The following is a 15,034-nucleotide window of genomic DNA, read 5'->3' as shown; positions in this document are numbered from 1 at the left end:
TTGGAAGTGAAGCACTGTAGGGTAATCCTATTCTGCACTGTCTGCATAAAAGTTTTTTAATTTCTGGAGGAGTTTCCTTTCGTTTTTCCCCTCCTTTTTGTTGTTTTGAAAGACCGAGAGGCAAGGCGAGGAGTTGGTTTAGGGAATGCTAGGGGCCTCTAGTAGCTGATTATCTGTTTAAATAAAGCCTTGCAAAATCTGTGTGATTGTTGAAGGAAAACACACATGCAATTGAGATTTGGGGAAAAGTTGTATTTTAAAGGTGTTAAAACGGGGAATGGAAGAATGGCCTTTCAAATGGTTAGTGGACTTTCACTTGAATTGTGATTTTCTACCTTCAAGAAACTCTGAGTGCTTTATTTACGAATGATGCAGCATCTGCTCCCATCCATCAATCCAGCCATCCATTTTCTGAGCCGCTTCTCCTCACTAGGGTCGCGGGCGTGCTGGAGCCTATCCCAGCTATCATCGGTCAGGAGGCGGGGTACACCCTGAACCGGTTGCCAGCCAATCGCAGGGCACATACAAACAAACAACCATTTGCACTCACATTCACACCCACAGGCAATTTAGAGTTGTCAATTAACCTACCATGCATGTTTTTGGGATGTGGGAGGAAACCGGAGTGCCTGGAGAAAACCCATCTGCTCCCAGAAGTCTTAATTGGAGTAAGGCTGAGGTAATTTCCACAATAATAAATAAATAAATAAATGAATATGCATTTGGGCACGGTGGGCGACTGGTGAACTTTTGCAAAATTAGCCATTTAAAGGAGGTAGCTTTTATTAGAAAATAGAAAAGTGTAATTCATGAAGGGGCTGTGTCTGGACAATAGATTTGGCCGTAACGCCCAGTCCCCTCCCCCCAAAACAAAAGGTGCTCTTCTGCAAAAGTGCCAGCTCAACAGAATGTGTGGCACAAAAGGTATCACTGTGGCATGACATGTCACTGACCATAAAAGACCGAAAGGTCCCTTTTTGTTTCCTTTTATAGACTTCCCTATTAAAAAAATATAATAATAATAATAATACTAAAAAAAAAAAAAAAAAAAAAAAAACTCAAATATATTACATATTTGGGATTTCAAAGCAATTGTGTACTAATCTCTGACATTTTGTTCATTTCACAGGGAGAGGAGAAAAAGCAAGGGTGACTAAACATTGAGGTGTCTCTGTCACAATGTAATAATTGGTCTAGTATCTGGTCAGTGTGACACCTCTGCCATTTGTTTACCCCCTCATATGCATCGAAGCAGCATTTTTTTCTTTTTCTTGCAAGGATGTGTGTTACAGGAACAAGCTGTCAGAATCATACAAGGTACAGTAGTTTGAACTTGCAATACAGTTTATTAAATATTTCAACTGGAGCCAATTTCCCGTTAAGTGTCATTACAGTGTTTCTGCACACTCGTACGCTTGCAAAGTGTCAAAATTAATTGGAGTTCATTTCCAGGAGATCATTTCCGACTGTTAGGCAGGCTGTAAAAGCACATCACCATGCACATAATTACACAGGGAGGCAGGAGAAGCCTGCAACATTTATCTTCCAGCTCAAATATGAGAGACTGCTGAAGAGGTGTTTGAAGCAGTGTTTACGTCTTTATGCTTAAATGCGCCTGCTCATGTGGCTTCACTTAATTTTACCAAAATGTTTAGCAGGTTAATGAATAATTGACTCTCACCAAAAAATACAGACCAGTAAAGAAACAATAATTCAATTAGATCCAAATTAACTGTCCATTCAGCCCGAGGCCTCCAGCTGTACTGCAAGCAGCTAACAGCAGAAATCAGTGTTGTGAGTAATTGAGCTCTCTGCTCAAGTGAATCTTTGCTTACCTTTTGCTTACGATGCAGATGCTATAGACACAAATAGTATGGTTGATTTTAGCTGTCTTGGATTTAAACTCGCTCTGGCAGTGCAAGGTTTTATGACGAAGAAGACAAGATGGGGGATGTGTGGTGGACACCAATTGGCACTGCAGGGTGCTTGGATGAACGGTGAATATTTGCGGAATAATGAAGTAGAACTGTGAAACTAGACAAGATTCGCCAAAATAACATCCGTCTGCTAGTCGGATGATCCTCTGACAAGTTAGTAAATGACACGATATACAGTATGAAAAATAGCAGCTGTTTGTGTGATTGTGTGTATGTATGCGTGTGTGACAGAAGGTTCCGGGGCTTCTGTGTGCGGTACCGGTTGGCAGGGTGACTGTCAGGATGGCCCTGTTTCCTGTGTCAGCCCTAAAATAGGTCCAAACACAGCAGAGCTGCTCGGTGCACTCGGGCTATTTACGGCACACGCAGTGCAAGTGCAAGATGCTGCCAAGGTGTGTCATCTCAGAGAAGCTTTGCGATTGGTACAGCACAAACTGACTTGAAAATTTGAATTTGGAAAAGGAAAAGACAGACAATCTTTCGGTATAATACAAACAATGGTAATATAATATGTTTTCTGTCAATTAAATATGCATGTATATGCACGACCTTGACTGCTCCATATGTGACAATGTTGTCTATGCTAAAGGCACTGTGTCCTTCTCGTGTCATGACACATGCCTTCTGTTTTACTGGAAAGTTGCCCTCTCTCTCTGGTGTCGATAACAAGTAGCAAACCTCACAAGTGATGCATACAGTATGATGCCACAATTGCTAGTTTGCACCAGATGTCACGCTTTGCAGCAAAGACATACTGTATCATAATCTCACAAGAATGTCTTATGGTAATATGTATCAAGCCGATACCTTTTAGTTAAATACCCTAATCATTTCCCATCAATGGTGAGCCCAACAATTCATGTGCACACGGACACGTGACTCAGGTCAAAACAATGTAATATGCACACTTGTAAGCTTAAACCACCCTGAGCTCCCTACACTAAACACACGTGCATGATCTTCATTTTCACGCTACCATTTTCATTGTTTACACAGAAGTGATGATGGTCTCTACTTCTCCTCAGAATCCCATTTTCAAATGTTCCCATTTGTACCTATGTTGTGTAAACTGCACACGATGGTTAAACGCCAGAGCTTTGCTGCATAAATGACGAGGCAGCAAACTAGAAAACTGTACGAAGGTATCTTGTCTACGTTATCGTGTGTAGGTGTGTCTGTGTGTGTCTGTGTGTGCACTAGTTCCATGAACCGTAGCGCTCAGGCCAGTTCCATCTAATGTTGAGCTTAAAGCTGCTTTGAATGGGCTAGGATGTGCTCATCTTGTGTGTAATCTTTCTTCTCTGTGTGTTTAGGGAGAAGGAGGGATACAAAAAAAAATCCATAGTCTTTTTATCCTCCTGTGGCCACTGTGCCTGTGAGACGGCAGCCGTGGGAATGGAGAAGGATCCAGGCAGCCCTGCCTCTGACCTCCCTCTACTCCAACACAAGGGTGGAGATAAACAGGGCCATGAGGATCGCTAACATCTTTCTCAGGCAGGCAAACAGAGTCGCAAACACACACACACGCGCGCATGCACACACACGCGCGCGCGCACACACACACACAAACTGCACAGACATCTCATTAAAGCCATCGTACTGTAAGTGAGTGCAACTGCAGCGTGCCACTGGGAAGAAGGTCTATTAGGGCTACTATCAAGAGACATGGAAAGAAAATGAGAGTTTGTATGTCAGTACTGTATGCATCAAATCTTGGAATTGCATTTATGTTTGATAGCTATCTCATGATCACCCGAGGGATCGAGTCATGGCACCAGTATGAGTACTTATTGGCTGACACATTATGATAGTGTAGGGACCAAGTCATTCATTAATTCCCTTTTCATCTGCCATGGAGGTTTCTTTTTTATTGGTGTGGTTTGGTTGTTGGATTACGTGTATTTGATTTCAGACGACACTTTTTGATAACTTTTTTGTTACGAACACATGCAGTATAAGGTGACAATCCACATAGTAAGACGAAATGATCATATATCATGTATGTATGCAAGGGTCAGAAGCCGTAATGTCAAACCAAAATTCTATCCAGATCGTATCCAGATTGCACACTGAAGCAATTTGCATTCAGTATGGAAAATCCCATTAAACATATTCAGTTGCTTATAACGCTATAAAATATCTGAACCCAATTTGTATGTTTCATAATAACCAGTAATGTCAAACCATGAATGTATTCTTGTTGGATTAGATTAGATGCAATTATTATATGGTGATTACATTTTTGTCCATATTTAATTTTCAGATCTTGGATCCTGAATGAATTTTGGATGTAGATGTGACTGTACCTCCTTTTATTAGTTTATTTGTTCCGTGACCAGGCTCTTAACTCAAGGAATTCATATCTCAAATCATCTTTCCCAGTTGCACGAATGAAAATGCCATTGATCCATTCCAACTTTCCAAAAAACAACAAAAAGTTTTTTTAATAAGAAAAATAGCACTCTGTAATACTGTAGTTTATAAAAACATGAAGTAATGTCATAGTAATGACGTAATTAAATAGAATGTAAAGAATTTAACAGTTTATTCCACATTTTGTTTTGCTTCGATTCAATGGACATTGCCCTGCTCCTTTGTGTGTGCAGGTCTTGGCCACTTGGAGGCAATATAATACAGAGATAGATTCACACACCAAGAAGAGTTTCATAACGGATTCAGTAAACTGCAGCAATATTAGTTATATTTGCAAAAGATCACGAGTACATGCCTGTGAGTCTTGTTATATTGTCTCTTTAAATGTGTCGCTTCACCGTTTGTGTTCAAATTCCCGTTGCTTAAACGGTTGTAACACAACAAAGCTGTGTGGTTGTTTTAAATACATAATGTGTAATTTATTTGGTCTAGTTTGACAGTAAACCTCATCTAGGAGTGGCAATACACAGCTTGAAACCTCTTTTTTAAACTGCCAAACTGCTGCTTGTTGTGAAGTGAGTGGAGTTTACTGTGATCATACAGTATCTCAAATGTTTGCTCATGAGTCTAATCAAATGAATCAGCTCCTAACTTGAAAAACCTGTAAATTGGGTGACTCGTATCTTAAGGCACCTCTATATTTCATATGGTCGACCTTTGATTTGTCCATAGTTCAAAACAGTTGGTCCCATAGGAGATAATGTAAATAGAAATGGACTGAAGATCGAGAGCAAGCATTTTTTTCCCCTGAAAATCTTGGCACGGTGGACGGTTAGAACGTCAGCCTCACGGTTCTGACGACCCGGGTTTAATCTCTGGCCCCGCCTGTGTGGAGTTTGCATGTTCTCCCCGTGCCTGCGTGGGTTTTCTCCGGGCACTCCGGTTTCCTCCCACATCCCAAAAACATGCATGAGTTGGGGACTCTAAATTGCCCGTAGGTGTGAATGTGAGTGCGGATGGTTGTTTGTTTGTATGTGCCCTGCGATTGGCTGGCAACCAGTTCAGGGTGTACCCCGCCTCCTGCCCGATGACAGCTGGGATAGGCTCCAGCACGCCCGCGACCCTAGTGAGGAGAAGCGGCTCAGAAAATAGATGGATGGATGAAAATCTTGGTTCATTTTTTCATTGTACAACTTCAGGGGCATTCAACTGAAAAGCATGTTGTCTGGCCTACACCTTTCTATGGAAAACTGTGTTTTACTATGATTTGTTTATGGTTTGTTAGGGGTCATCAGAATCAGAATCATCTTTATTTGCCAAGTATGTCCAAAAAAACACACAAGGAATTTGTCTCCGGTAGTTGGAGCCGCTCTAGTACGACAACAGACAGTCAATTGACAGAGAACACTTTTGAGACATAAAGACATTGACAAAAAAAAAAAAACAGTTGTCTGGTAATGCCGGTAATTTTTTTTTATTATTATTATTTTTTGACAATTGTGTAAAATATGCAGAGTCCTCTAGCACTTAGAGCAAGCAGTTCGAATGACTAATATTGCAATAGTCTGGTGCAATGACCATTGTGCAAAGGGCGCCGAGACTTCAAGGAGTGTATGCAGTTTAAAGTGACGAGTAGTGCGATAATCTGGGACAATGTCATTGATGAAATGCAAGAGCAGCAGGGTGTTTATATTGAGAAAGTACATATTCTCGTTTTTTTTTTTTTTTTTTGGTATCAATATGCAGCTGCTTCCGATAATGTCATCATCCTACACTGCTGTCCGCTACTCTTAGCGAGAGACCATCAGCTGCGAACTCATTTGCTCTCACCAGCTTCCTTCTGTCGCGACCACTTCAAATATGCACTGAGATTAAGTAATTAAATCAGTTGCGAAGAAGATTGATTGCTAGTTTTGCTACATACTGAGGCTGTACAAACGAATGTGAGCAAAGCAGGACTGTCAATTCTTGTGTGCAACAATATTTTTTTCCAAAGCATTACAAAAAGACAACAAGTTGACCAATGTAGTGTCGCTTCACAGAGTGCACCCACATGACACGGGAGTGTGACTCGCATATGGCCTTTGGAACTTGTGAGCCTCCTCGTTAGGCCTCTAAAGACATATTCTCTTCAGGGTGACACTGTCCAGGCTGTACTGGACCTCAACGTGAACATTCCCTGCTTGGTTAACCAGAACTATGAGAGAAATTGAGTGATACAAATATTTACTCCCCCACTCCTTCCCTTGATTTCCACTGCTCCAACGCAGCCCCAGCATTTAACAGTTAACAATGAGAGCAACTATGCCTTGTAAAAAGTTTTGTCGACACTCGCAGAGCCTTGCAGAAGACTTGCAGGCTCCATGGCACTACAACCTCTCCTCCCTTTTTTCATTTCCTTTCTTAGCGATCATCCCTGTCCATATACTTCACTTTTTCTCTCCTCACTTCTCCTTTTCTTTCCTTTCCAAACCTGTGCTTCTCCCACCTTTTATTTCCTTTCTGTACCTTTTCCTCCCCTCCTACAATTTTCTTTGCTCTCTATTCTGTCTTCTTTGCTGGCCTCCTCTCTTTTAATATTTATGTTACGTTCTTCTCATTCCAAAGAATTCTGTGTTTATTATTATGATTTTTTTCATCTTGCCAAGGGAATAATAAACTATGTTGATATGTGTTAATATGTGTTCAAGACTGTATATTAACTGAGCACTCAACAGACCCGTTTATCCTTTCTCTTTTCTAATATTTGAGATTTTAGTACCTGGGCCAACTCATCTTATTGAAATACACTGCATGGTTTTAATTACATACATTCAAAAAGTGAAACTTTTTTTTCCCATCAGCAAGAAAGATATTGCAGTGTCTCTGAAGGTATTACGGTTTGTTTGTAGCTGTTTGACTAATCACTTACAACTGTACGGACTACATAATATAGTTAAATGTGCATTTTTATACAGTATCATTATTTGCCTGCTGCCACCATGTCCCCCTGCAACTTATATTTTTCTATTTCCATCGTCTCTGCATGTATACATTTATTAACATATTCATCTGAGCTGTTTATATTCTTTCATTTGGTTTGGACCTGCTTCTTTTTGTGGTCATTTTATTTCTGTTTTGTTTTTGTTTGGGTTTTTTTCTCCATAAACGAGTGATAGGATGCAGCAGTAGCAAAATACTTTTTTTTATTAGAAATAAAAATATCGAACCCTCTAGTGATTCAAACGTGCATCTGAACTCTCTAAAAGCAGGCCTGGCATCTGCAGAGGGTGACTGACTGCGAGTGCTACGGCATGGCAGGATGAAGGGTGTTCATTTCCTTATTTATCGACTCGCTTGCTTTTCTCTGAGTGTTTGAAATTAATAACAGCCAGCAGAAATCAGACAGAGGGATGAAAATCAGCACTTTCCCTGCAGTGAAGCCATTCATCAAGCTAACGAGGGAGAGAATGGAAGTGGAGAAAGTGTGTGTACGTGTGCAAGCGTGTGTGTGTTAGTGTGTGTAATTGGAGAAGGAGCAGAGGCAAGCAGGTGCAATGTGGTGAGGAGGGGTAAGAAGTGCGGTTAACTTGATTTTGGTATGAAAGGAGGAGGTAGGAAGTTTGTTTGGGAGGAAGAACAGGATGTGCTGGAGGAGGCGGTCAGACAGAATAGGGTTGAGATGGAGACATTTGAATTTAGAGGACCTGAATTTCAGTTCAAGGCAGTGTAGGAACTAACACGTACATGTTTATATTCAAATCATTCATTTGGTTATTTGATACCTTGTTATTTCATTTACCGGATTGTGTGATATTATTAAACTGTTCACAATTGTATGCATTGTTTGGGTTTGTTGTTATTTTACTCATAGGAATTAAGTGAGTAATTGAGCCAAAAGTTTTCATATATATATATATATATCCATCCATCCATTTTCTGAGCCGCTTCTCCTCACTAGGGTCGCGGGCGTGCTGGAGCCTATCCCAGCTGTCATCGGGCAGGAGGCGGGGTACACCCTGAACTGGTTGCCAGCCAATCGCAGGGCACATACAAACAAACAACCATTCGCACTCACAGTCATGCCTGCGGGCAATTTAGAGTCTCCAATTAATGCATGTTTTTGGGATGTGGGAGGAAACCGGAGTGCCCGGAGAAAACCCACGCAGGCACGGGGAGAACATGCAAACTCCACACAGGCGGGGACGGGGATTGAACCCCGCACCTCAGAACTGTGAGGCTGACGCTCTAACCAGTCGGCCACCGTGCCGCCTATATATATATATATATATATATATATATATATATATATATATATATAGAGAGAGAGAGAGAGAGAGAGAGAGAGAGAGAGAGAGAGAGAGAGAGAGAGAGAGAGAGAGAGAGAGAGAGAGAGAGAGAGAGAGAGAGATTTTTTTATATCCACTACTGCTTCTATCCTTTGAAAGGTTTCATCAGCGAAAAAAGTAGCAAATCCTGCTGCTACACATTTCACAAACATAAAGGCCATAATACACTAAAATTGTTTCTGCTCTAGTAATGCTTTATTTAGATATACAGTGGTGCCTTGAGATACCAGTTTAATTCGTTCGGTGACCATGCTCGTACCTCAAAATACTTGAGTTTTAAATTTTTGCCCATTAAAAGTGGATGAAACTAACATTAATCCGTTCCAGCCGCTCAAAAAAGCCAGACATATTTTTTTTTTGTAATGTCTTTTTTTTTCATAAGATTGAACGCTATAATATTGCACTTTATAAAATGTATCGTGATAACATAATTGTATAGAATTCAAAGCATTAAACAGTTTTCACATCATGATTAATTCATTGCAGCTCCCTCTGGTGTGCGCAACTTGGCCATCGGGGGCCGTATAATACAGTCATACAGACACAAACATAGAATAGTTTCACAACTACTGTGAGACAGTAAACTATACTTGCCTGTAAGTAATGTTACATTGTCTGTCTACATGTGTTGCGGCACCTGCACCATTTGTGTTCAAATATGTGTTGCTTAAACCGTTACAACACGGTCACATATATGCTATTAATTAGCCTGTCTGTGGCGTTTTCCATTATCTGTTAGTGTTAAGCTAACATACTTTAACGCAAAGTTATGTGTTTGTTTTAAATACATAATGTATAATTCTCTTTGTTTTATGTTTAGCTTCGCAGTAAATTTTAACTGGGACGGGCATTAAATGTTTTGAAACCTCTTCTTCTGAAGAATTGTTCATTTTCTGCCAAACTGATGTTTGTTGTGAAGTGAGTTGAACTGGGATCACTTCCACTGTGCAGCACCGTATTTCAAATTCTTGATCACAAGTCAAACCAAAAAAAAATCATCCGAATGACGACTCGTATCTCGAAAAATTCACGTCGGGTCACTCATATCTGAAGGTGCTACTGTATGTTAATTAAAGATTTTACAGATGTTACTAATTACAGCATTTGCTTTTTTTGTGACGGCACGGTGGAAGATTGGTTAGAGCGTCTGCCTCACAGTTCTCAGGACCGAGGTTCAATCCCCGGCCCCGCCTGTGTGGAGTTTGCATGTTCTCCCCGTGCCTGCGTGGGTTTTCTCCGGGCTCTCCGGTTTCCTCCCACATCCCAAAAACATGCGTGGTAGGTTAATTGACAACTCTAAATTGCCCGTAGGTGTGAATGTGAGTGCCAATGGTTGTTTGTTTGTATGTGCCCTGCGATTGGCTGGCAACCAGTTCAGGGTGTACCCCGCCTCCTTGCCCGATGATAGCTGGGATAGGCTCCAGCATGCCCGCGACCCTCAGAAAATCGATGGATGGATGGATGGATGCTTTTTTGTGTTATGAGAACAAGGAGTTGTAAGAAACTACTCTAATAGGAACCAACCAAATCCGGCCAGTACAGACTAAAATGTCCCCAACTGCAGCATATCACTCCCCTCCCCTTCAATGATGCGTGATGATGCTCTCTCCCCAAAGTCCCAGGCTTCCCTGCCTCTCTGACTGTCCACCAGAGACCCAACAGTACCTCAAACCCAGAGTCGGCTGACAAAGCACTTACTGTCGAGCCTCCCTTGTCTGAGCGAGAGAGGCCCTCCTCACTGAGAACTCAGGGAAATAATTAGCAGAGAGGAGCGCTGCCCAACCACGCTACACTAAATCTAGCACCACTTCACATACAAATGAAGCCTAGTGTCCCACCTTTCAGCTCCTTTAAAGCTCAAACTGATATGTGTGCTTGATATGTGGTAGTGACGCAAACTGCTCCCATCTCACTGTACATGGGTGTCTTTATTTTTACCTTTCAAGTGTCTTTTGGTCATCAGGCCTAAAAATAGTGAACTCCCCCTGAGAAGTGTCCAGTTTCTCCCTCCCACCTGGGGGAGGAGGTGGAAAGGAGTAAGGAGGGATCACACCCAGTCTTGGATTAATCATCCAGAAGGTTGTTTACTGTATGTATTTCTCCATGCCCCCTCTCCGTCTCTCTCAGGCCTCTACGCCTTCGTCTGTCTCATTAATTTTCCCCTCCACACGAGAGGTCAATCTGGATCGATGTCACCTGCCCTCAATTGCGGAGAGCAACATCCTGGGACCCAGAAATAGACCTCGCTGTGATAGAAGAGCCTGTCTGTAAATACATGCAGCTCTGAGCATGTGTGACTGACATGAACAAACTGATTTGTTGGGCAAAACATTGAAGTAAGGATGCAAATGAAAAGGGGAACTGGATCATTTTGTGTAAATGTGACAATAAGAAACAACCTCTTTGACAGCCAGGTGGATTTGGGTGAAACCTGGGCAAGCCCTGCAAACATTGGGCCGAGGGTCGGCCATTGCTCATCGATTAGTGGTCAGAGTTGTGTGCTTTTCCAGCCGATTGGGCTTGTTGATTTGGCAGCAGAGGTCTAATTGGCTGGTCAGCTTCAATAAATCAGTTCGTGAGAAAGCGAAAAAGGCAGCAAACAAATTTTGGCCAGAGAAAAAGATTGATAGCCATTTGCTCTATTAGAGTGTCTGCCTGTTTTGTGAGACATCAGCATATCTTGACAGACTTCATCAAATCATGTGAGGGTTCAACAGAAGGAAAATGGAATGTCCATCACATAATCAGCTAGACTTAGTCTAAATGTGAAGAGACTTCACATTATTCACTACATTACCTGGCCGTGACATTCTTTAGAGTTACCGGCAAGATAGCATACAGTAAGTGGTGTGTCTCAATCGTGTATTTACTAGTTGATGTCAGCTGGCTTTTGTGGTGTGTTGAAGTGCAACACTGATGATGAGGCAAAAGAAGCAGTCGGACTCCTGCAGCTATTTCGTTGACGTCAGTTCAACTTGGGTTTGGCCCTAACAGAATGCTAATGTGATCACACACCAGCCGGCTGCAATCTATATTTGCACACATTCATCTCACTATTTTATTTATTTATTTATTTTTTTCTTTTCCCACATACTGATACATATATATATACATGTGCACACCTGGTGTTTTATCAGTGTCAGCATATCCTGGGTCCCTAGCTCTCCTGGGACTCTGAACTCTAACATTTCTTTGTCTACTGTGTCTACTTTCATAGCACATGCTGGCCAGTTGGTGGGGTTATCTGAGGTTATCACCTCAACATCTAACTCACTCACAGTCCTGCATGGCTTAGGCAAAGGCGCAGTGATTTTGATGGCATCTATGTGGTGCTGGCCGGCGTCAGACACACTTTCCACAGGCAAGGACACCAAGACCTGGCTCTCCATCTCCATCACTCAGCTTGTCCCCCCGGAGCTACGTGGTTCGACTACTCATAGGCCCTCCTCCCCTCCTCATATACTTGGATTTGCGTAAAACAAAGACGCGCCTCCCGTACGGTTTAGACCGCTAAGAACAGACCACACTGTACACGGCCCCTCTGCGCTCTGCTGGCAGGCTGTAAGAACGCCGCATCGGCAACGAACGCTGACGCGGCCAGGGAGCGGAGATTTACGAGGGCGTCTCAGATAGACATCCTCATAGTTTTCCACTTTAATTTGTTTAACATCCGTTCCTTTGGCATTGTTTATACTCCCCACCCCTCAGCCACAAGCAGAGGGCGCCTAATTCACAGTGATGACATGTGGAAGGGGGGGATCACTTAAGAAACTTCATCTATGCAAGATTTGTCCTTGTCTTTCCTGATGGCTTTTGTCCTACCTCCCTCTTGAAGTGAAGTAGAGCTGGAGAAAGGCCAGCTACTGATCACACACCACACGGCCCACTTAGACATAATCAAGTAAATAACCCAACAATTTATAACACGTCAATACGTGAAGCCCATATGTACATTGAAACTCGAAACTTCTTCCCTCCTTATGTGATATAAGCAGGCACATCCTGAAGGTTTGCTTTTGAACAATTCTTCAACTTTATTTAAGTGGGGAAAAATTGGTTTTTGGGGTGTTATGCCTCTGTGAATATATCTCAGGAAATACAACCGCACGAACAAAGCCAAAATTGAGAGACGGTCCGTTCCGGATTGTCTGAGCAGAGAGTCGTCAGTGCTATCTTCCTGCAAACTTTGATTACAAGCAGTAGTGGTGCTGGCTTGGATGGCGCGCTGCGTGCCGGCCCTAGATGAGCCCCCGACATTCCTAAATGGCGCTTGCCAGATCGAGGATTGAGCGATGGGGGGTGCTGATGATACATTTTCGCCGATCAATAACAGTCCCAAAACAACAGGTGGTAAGTCTTTACATTGTAAATCCAGTTGGCAACGGAAAGGGGGTCCTGACGGTAATATTGCCCATATCAAAAATCCCTGCGCGTATCCGCCCCCGCCCAACCATGTTGCCCTGTGCGATCGCACCTTTCGCACATGTACAAGACTGCAAGTCTTTAGAAGACAGCGTACAATACCGAAGTGCTAACAGGGGGAAGAAAATGTCTTCTTAAAGTGCCGTTTTCTTTTCGAGTTTTGGATTTGGAATTTTTTTTCATGGGTGCAACCCACATTCGAAGTGCTGCTGCTCATCCCACAGTTGCATATTCCTTACAAAAGTGGCACCATTTAAAAGGGAAACAAATAGGCTTTCCAAGGGTACAAGATTTATAGGCAAGAAGGGTCAACCAAAATCACATTTCCTTACTTTTTGTGAATGGACTCCACTATATAGCACTATCACAGTGTCCAAAGCCTCACATTCACCCATACATTCAGAAACCAAAGTGCAACTGCTGCCATGCAAGGTGCTGCCAGGCCAACTGGGAACAAATTACAGTTTAGTGTTTTTGCTCAAGGACACATGCAGACAGTCGGAGCCCGGATTTGAACCAGCAACGCTTTGCTCACTGGACAACCCGCTCTACCAACTGAGCCACAGTTCTGTAGTTGAAATGTTATTTTGAGTACTATTTCACCATACATTTTGGCTGGTTTCCAAATTGTACATCATTTTGTGCATTCAAATTTGTAGTGTCCAATATATATAATTGTACATACTTGACCCAGTGTGCACGTACAAACCAAAACAAACTTGCTACAAAAGAATAGCGGAGTCCTGCTATGACATGACACACTCCAGATACAATGCTTAACTCATTCATCACACCACCTATAATAAAAACGAAAATAGACCAACCACCATCACAAAGTCCATTAATGTTGACACTTTCAATTTAAGTGAGCTCTGTGTTTTACCTTTTAAAAGAGGAATGAGGAATTTCTCAGTGAATTCAACTCTTGATACATAAATTTGATTGTAATCGGAAATTTCAGTAGATGACTACTGGCATTCCTAATACAAAATATAATATAATAATGACATTTACTTTACAAGTTGTGGTCTAATACATTGCAGACTTGCTTTGGTGAAAATATTACATTGACACTAGCTAGAAAAGGTTATTTGTTTCCTTCTATATATAGTGCATTTATTTATGTATTTAATCTTTCATAAACCACACTTTAAAATATTCCAAACTTACACAATGGAATTACAGTATGTTCACTGTTTAAGGACTTTACACTCAGTTAGTGTAAAAGACAAAGAACAAAAAAAGCTAACGGAAATAAAGTTGATTTTTTTTTTTTTACCTGAGGGAGCCAAGGGCGCGGAGGAATGGGGCTTGAAATCACAGATGGAGGAATTTTCTGGATGACCTAGAGAAGCAGATAAGATTGGAAAAAACACAGGAGAGGATAAATGACTATCAAGGTAAATACACGCTGTGGCATTTGCTCTCATTCCTCTGTTTCCTCCGGCATGCGTCATTCTCTGCCACCCTGTCAAACGCACACAAATAAATGCAACACACAATCACAAAGAAACAAATAATTCCATGCCGAGCAAGATTCTCTCTCGCCTTGTCTGTCTGGTTGAATACAGTACATGGATCACAGTAAGTGTTTGATGCAGAGGGAAATGTAAAAATTTGCATGCAAATAGACTTTACAGGCAGAGCCCAATGCATCAAAACACTGTAACCACCAGAGACGAAATATCTAAGCGTGCAGTGTGTCGCTCCACAGAGAAGGCAAAATACTTTTTACCTGCTCAGCTCATTAAATTACCCAATTAATTGTTCAAAAAGGGACTAAATTCATTGCGCAGATTAATGAACTGTGATGTTTGGCATTTCTGGCCTTCGACGCTGACACTTCATGAGAGACACTTTCGTTTTCAAGTGGAGAGCAGGTGTGCGCAGTTACTCAGCCGCTCGATAAATGTTATGGGGAAATGTTAGCTTATAACTCAGTTCCCTGTGCTTTGATGCCAAACAGGCCCGGTG

General features: G+C 41.9%; 1 protein-coding gene across 3 annotated transcripts in view; it reads right to left on the bottom strand.

The window, feature by feature from the left end:
* The window catches only part of mafa (MAF bZIP transcription factor a), an 87,972-nt gene that overhangs the window by 61,270 nt on the left and 11,668 nt on the right, over positions 1-15,034 (bottom strand). For 2 of the 3 annotated variants that reach the window (XM_061766059.1, XM_061766060.1), the window contains exon 2: positions 14,340-14,405. The exons of the other annotated variant lie outside the window; for it this stretch is intronic. In XM_061766059.1, coding sequence (XP_061622043.1) covers positions 14,378-14,405 — 28 coding nt within the window. In that variant the 3' untranslated portion in view covers positions 14,340-14,377. The remainder of the gene's footprint in view (positions 1-14,339; positions 14,406-15,034) is intronic. 3 annotated transcript variants of the gene reach the window in all.

Source organism: Phyllopteryx taeniolatus, chromosome 2 (assembly GCF_024500385.1).
Source record: "Phyllopteryx taeniolatus isolate TA_2022b chromosome 2, UOR_Ptae_1.2, whole genome shotgun sequence".
In the NCBI taxonomy this organism is placed as follows: Eukaryota; Metazoa; Chordata; class Actinopteri; order Syngnathiformes; family Syngnathidae; genus Phyllopteryx; species Phyllopteryx taeniolatus.
Note: the sequence above shows the minus strand (reverse complement) of the source record. Positions and strands in the feature narration are given on the sequence as shown.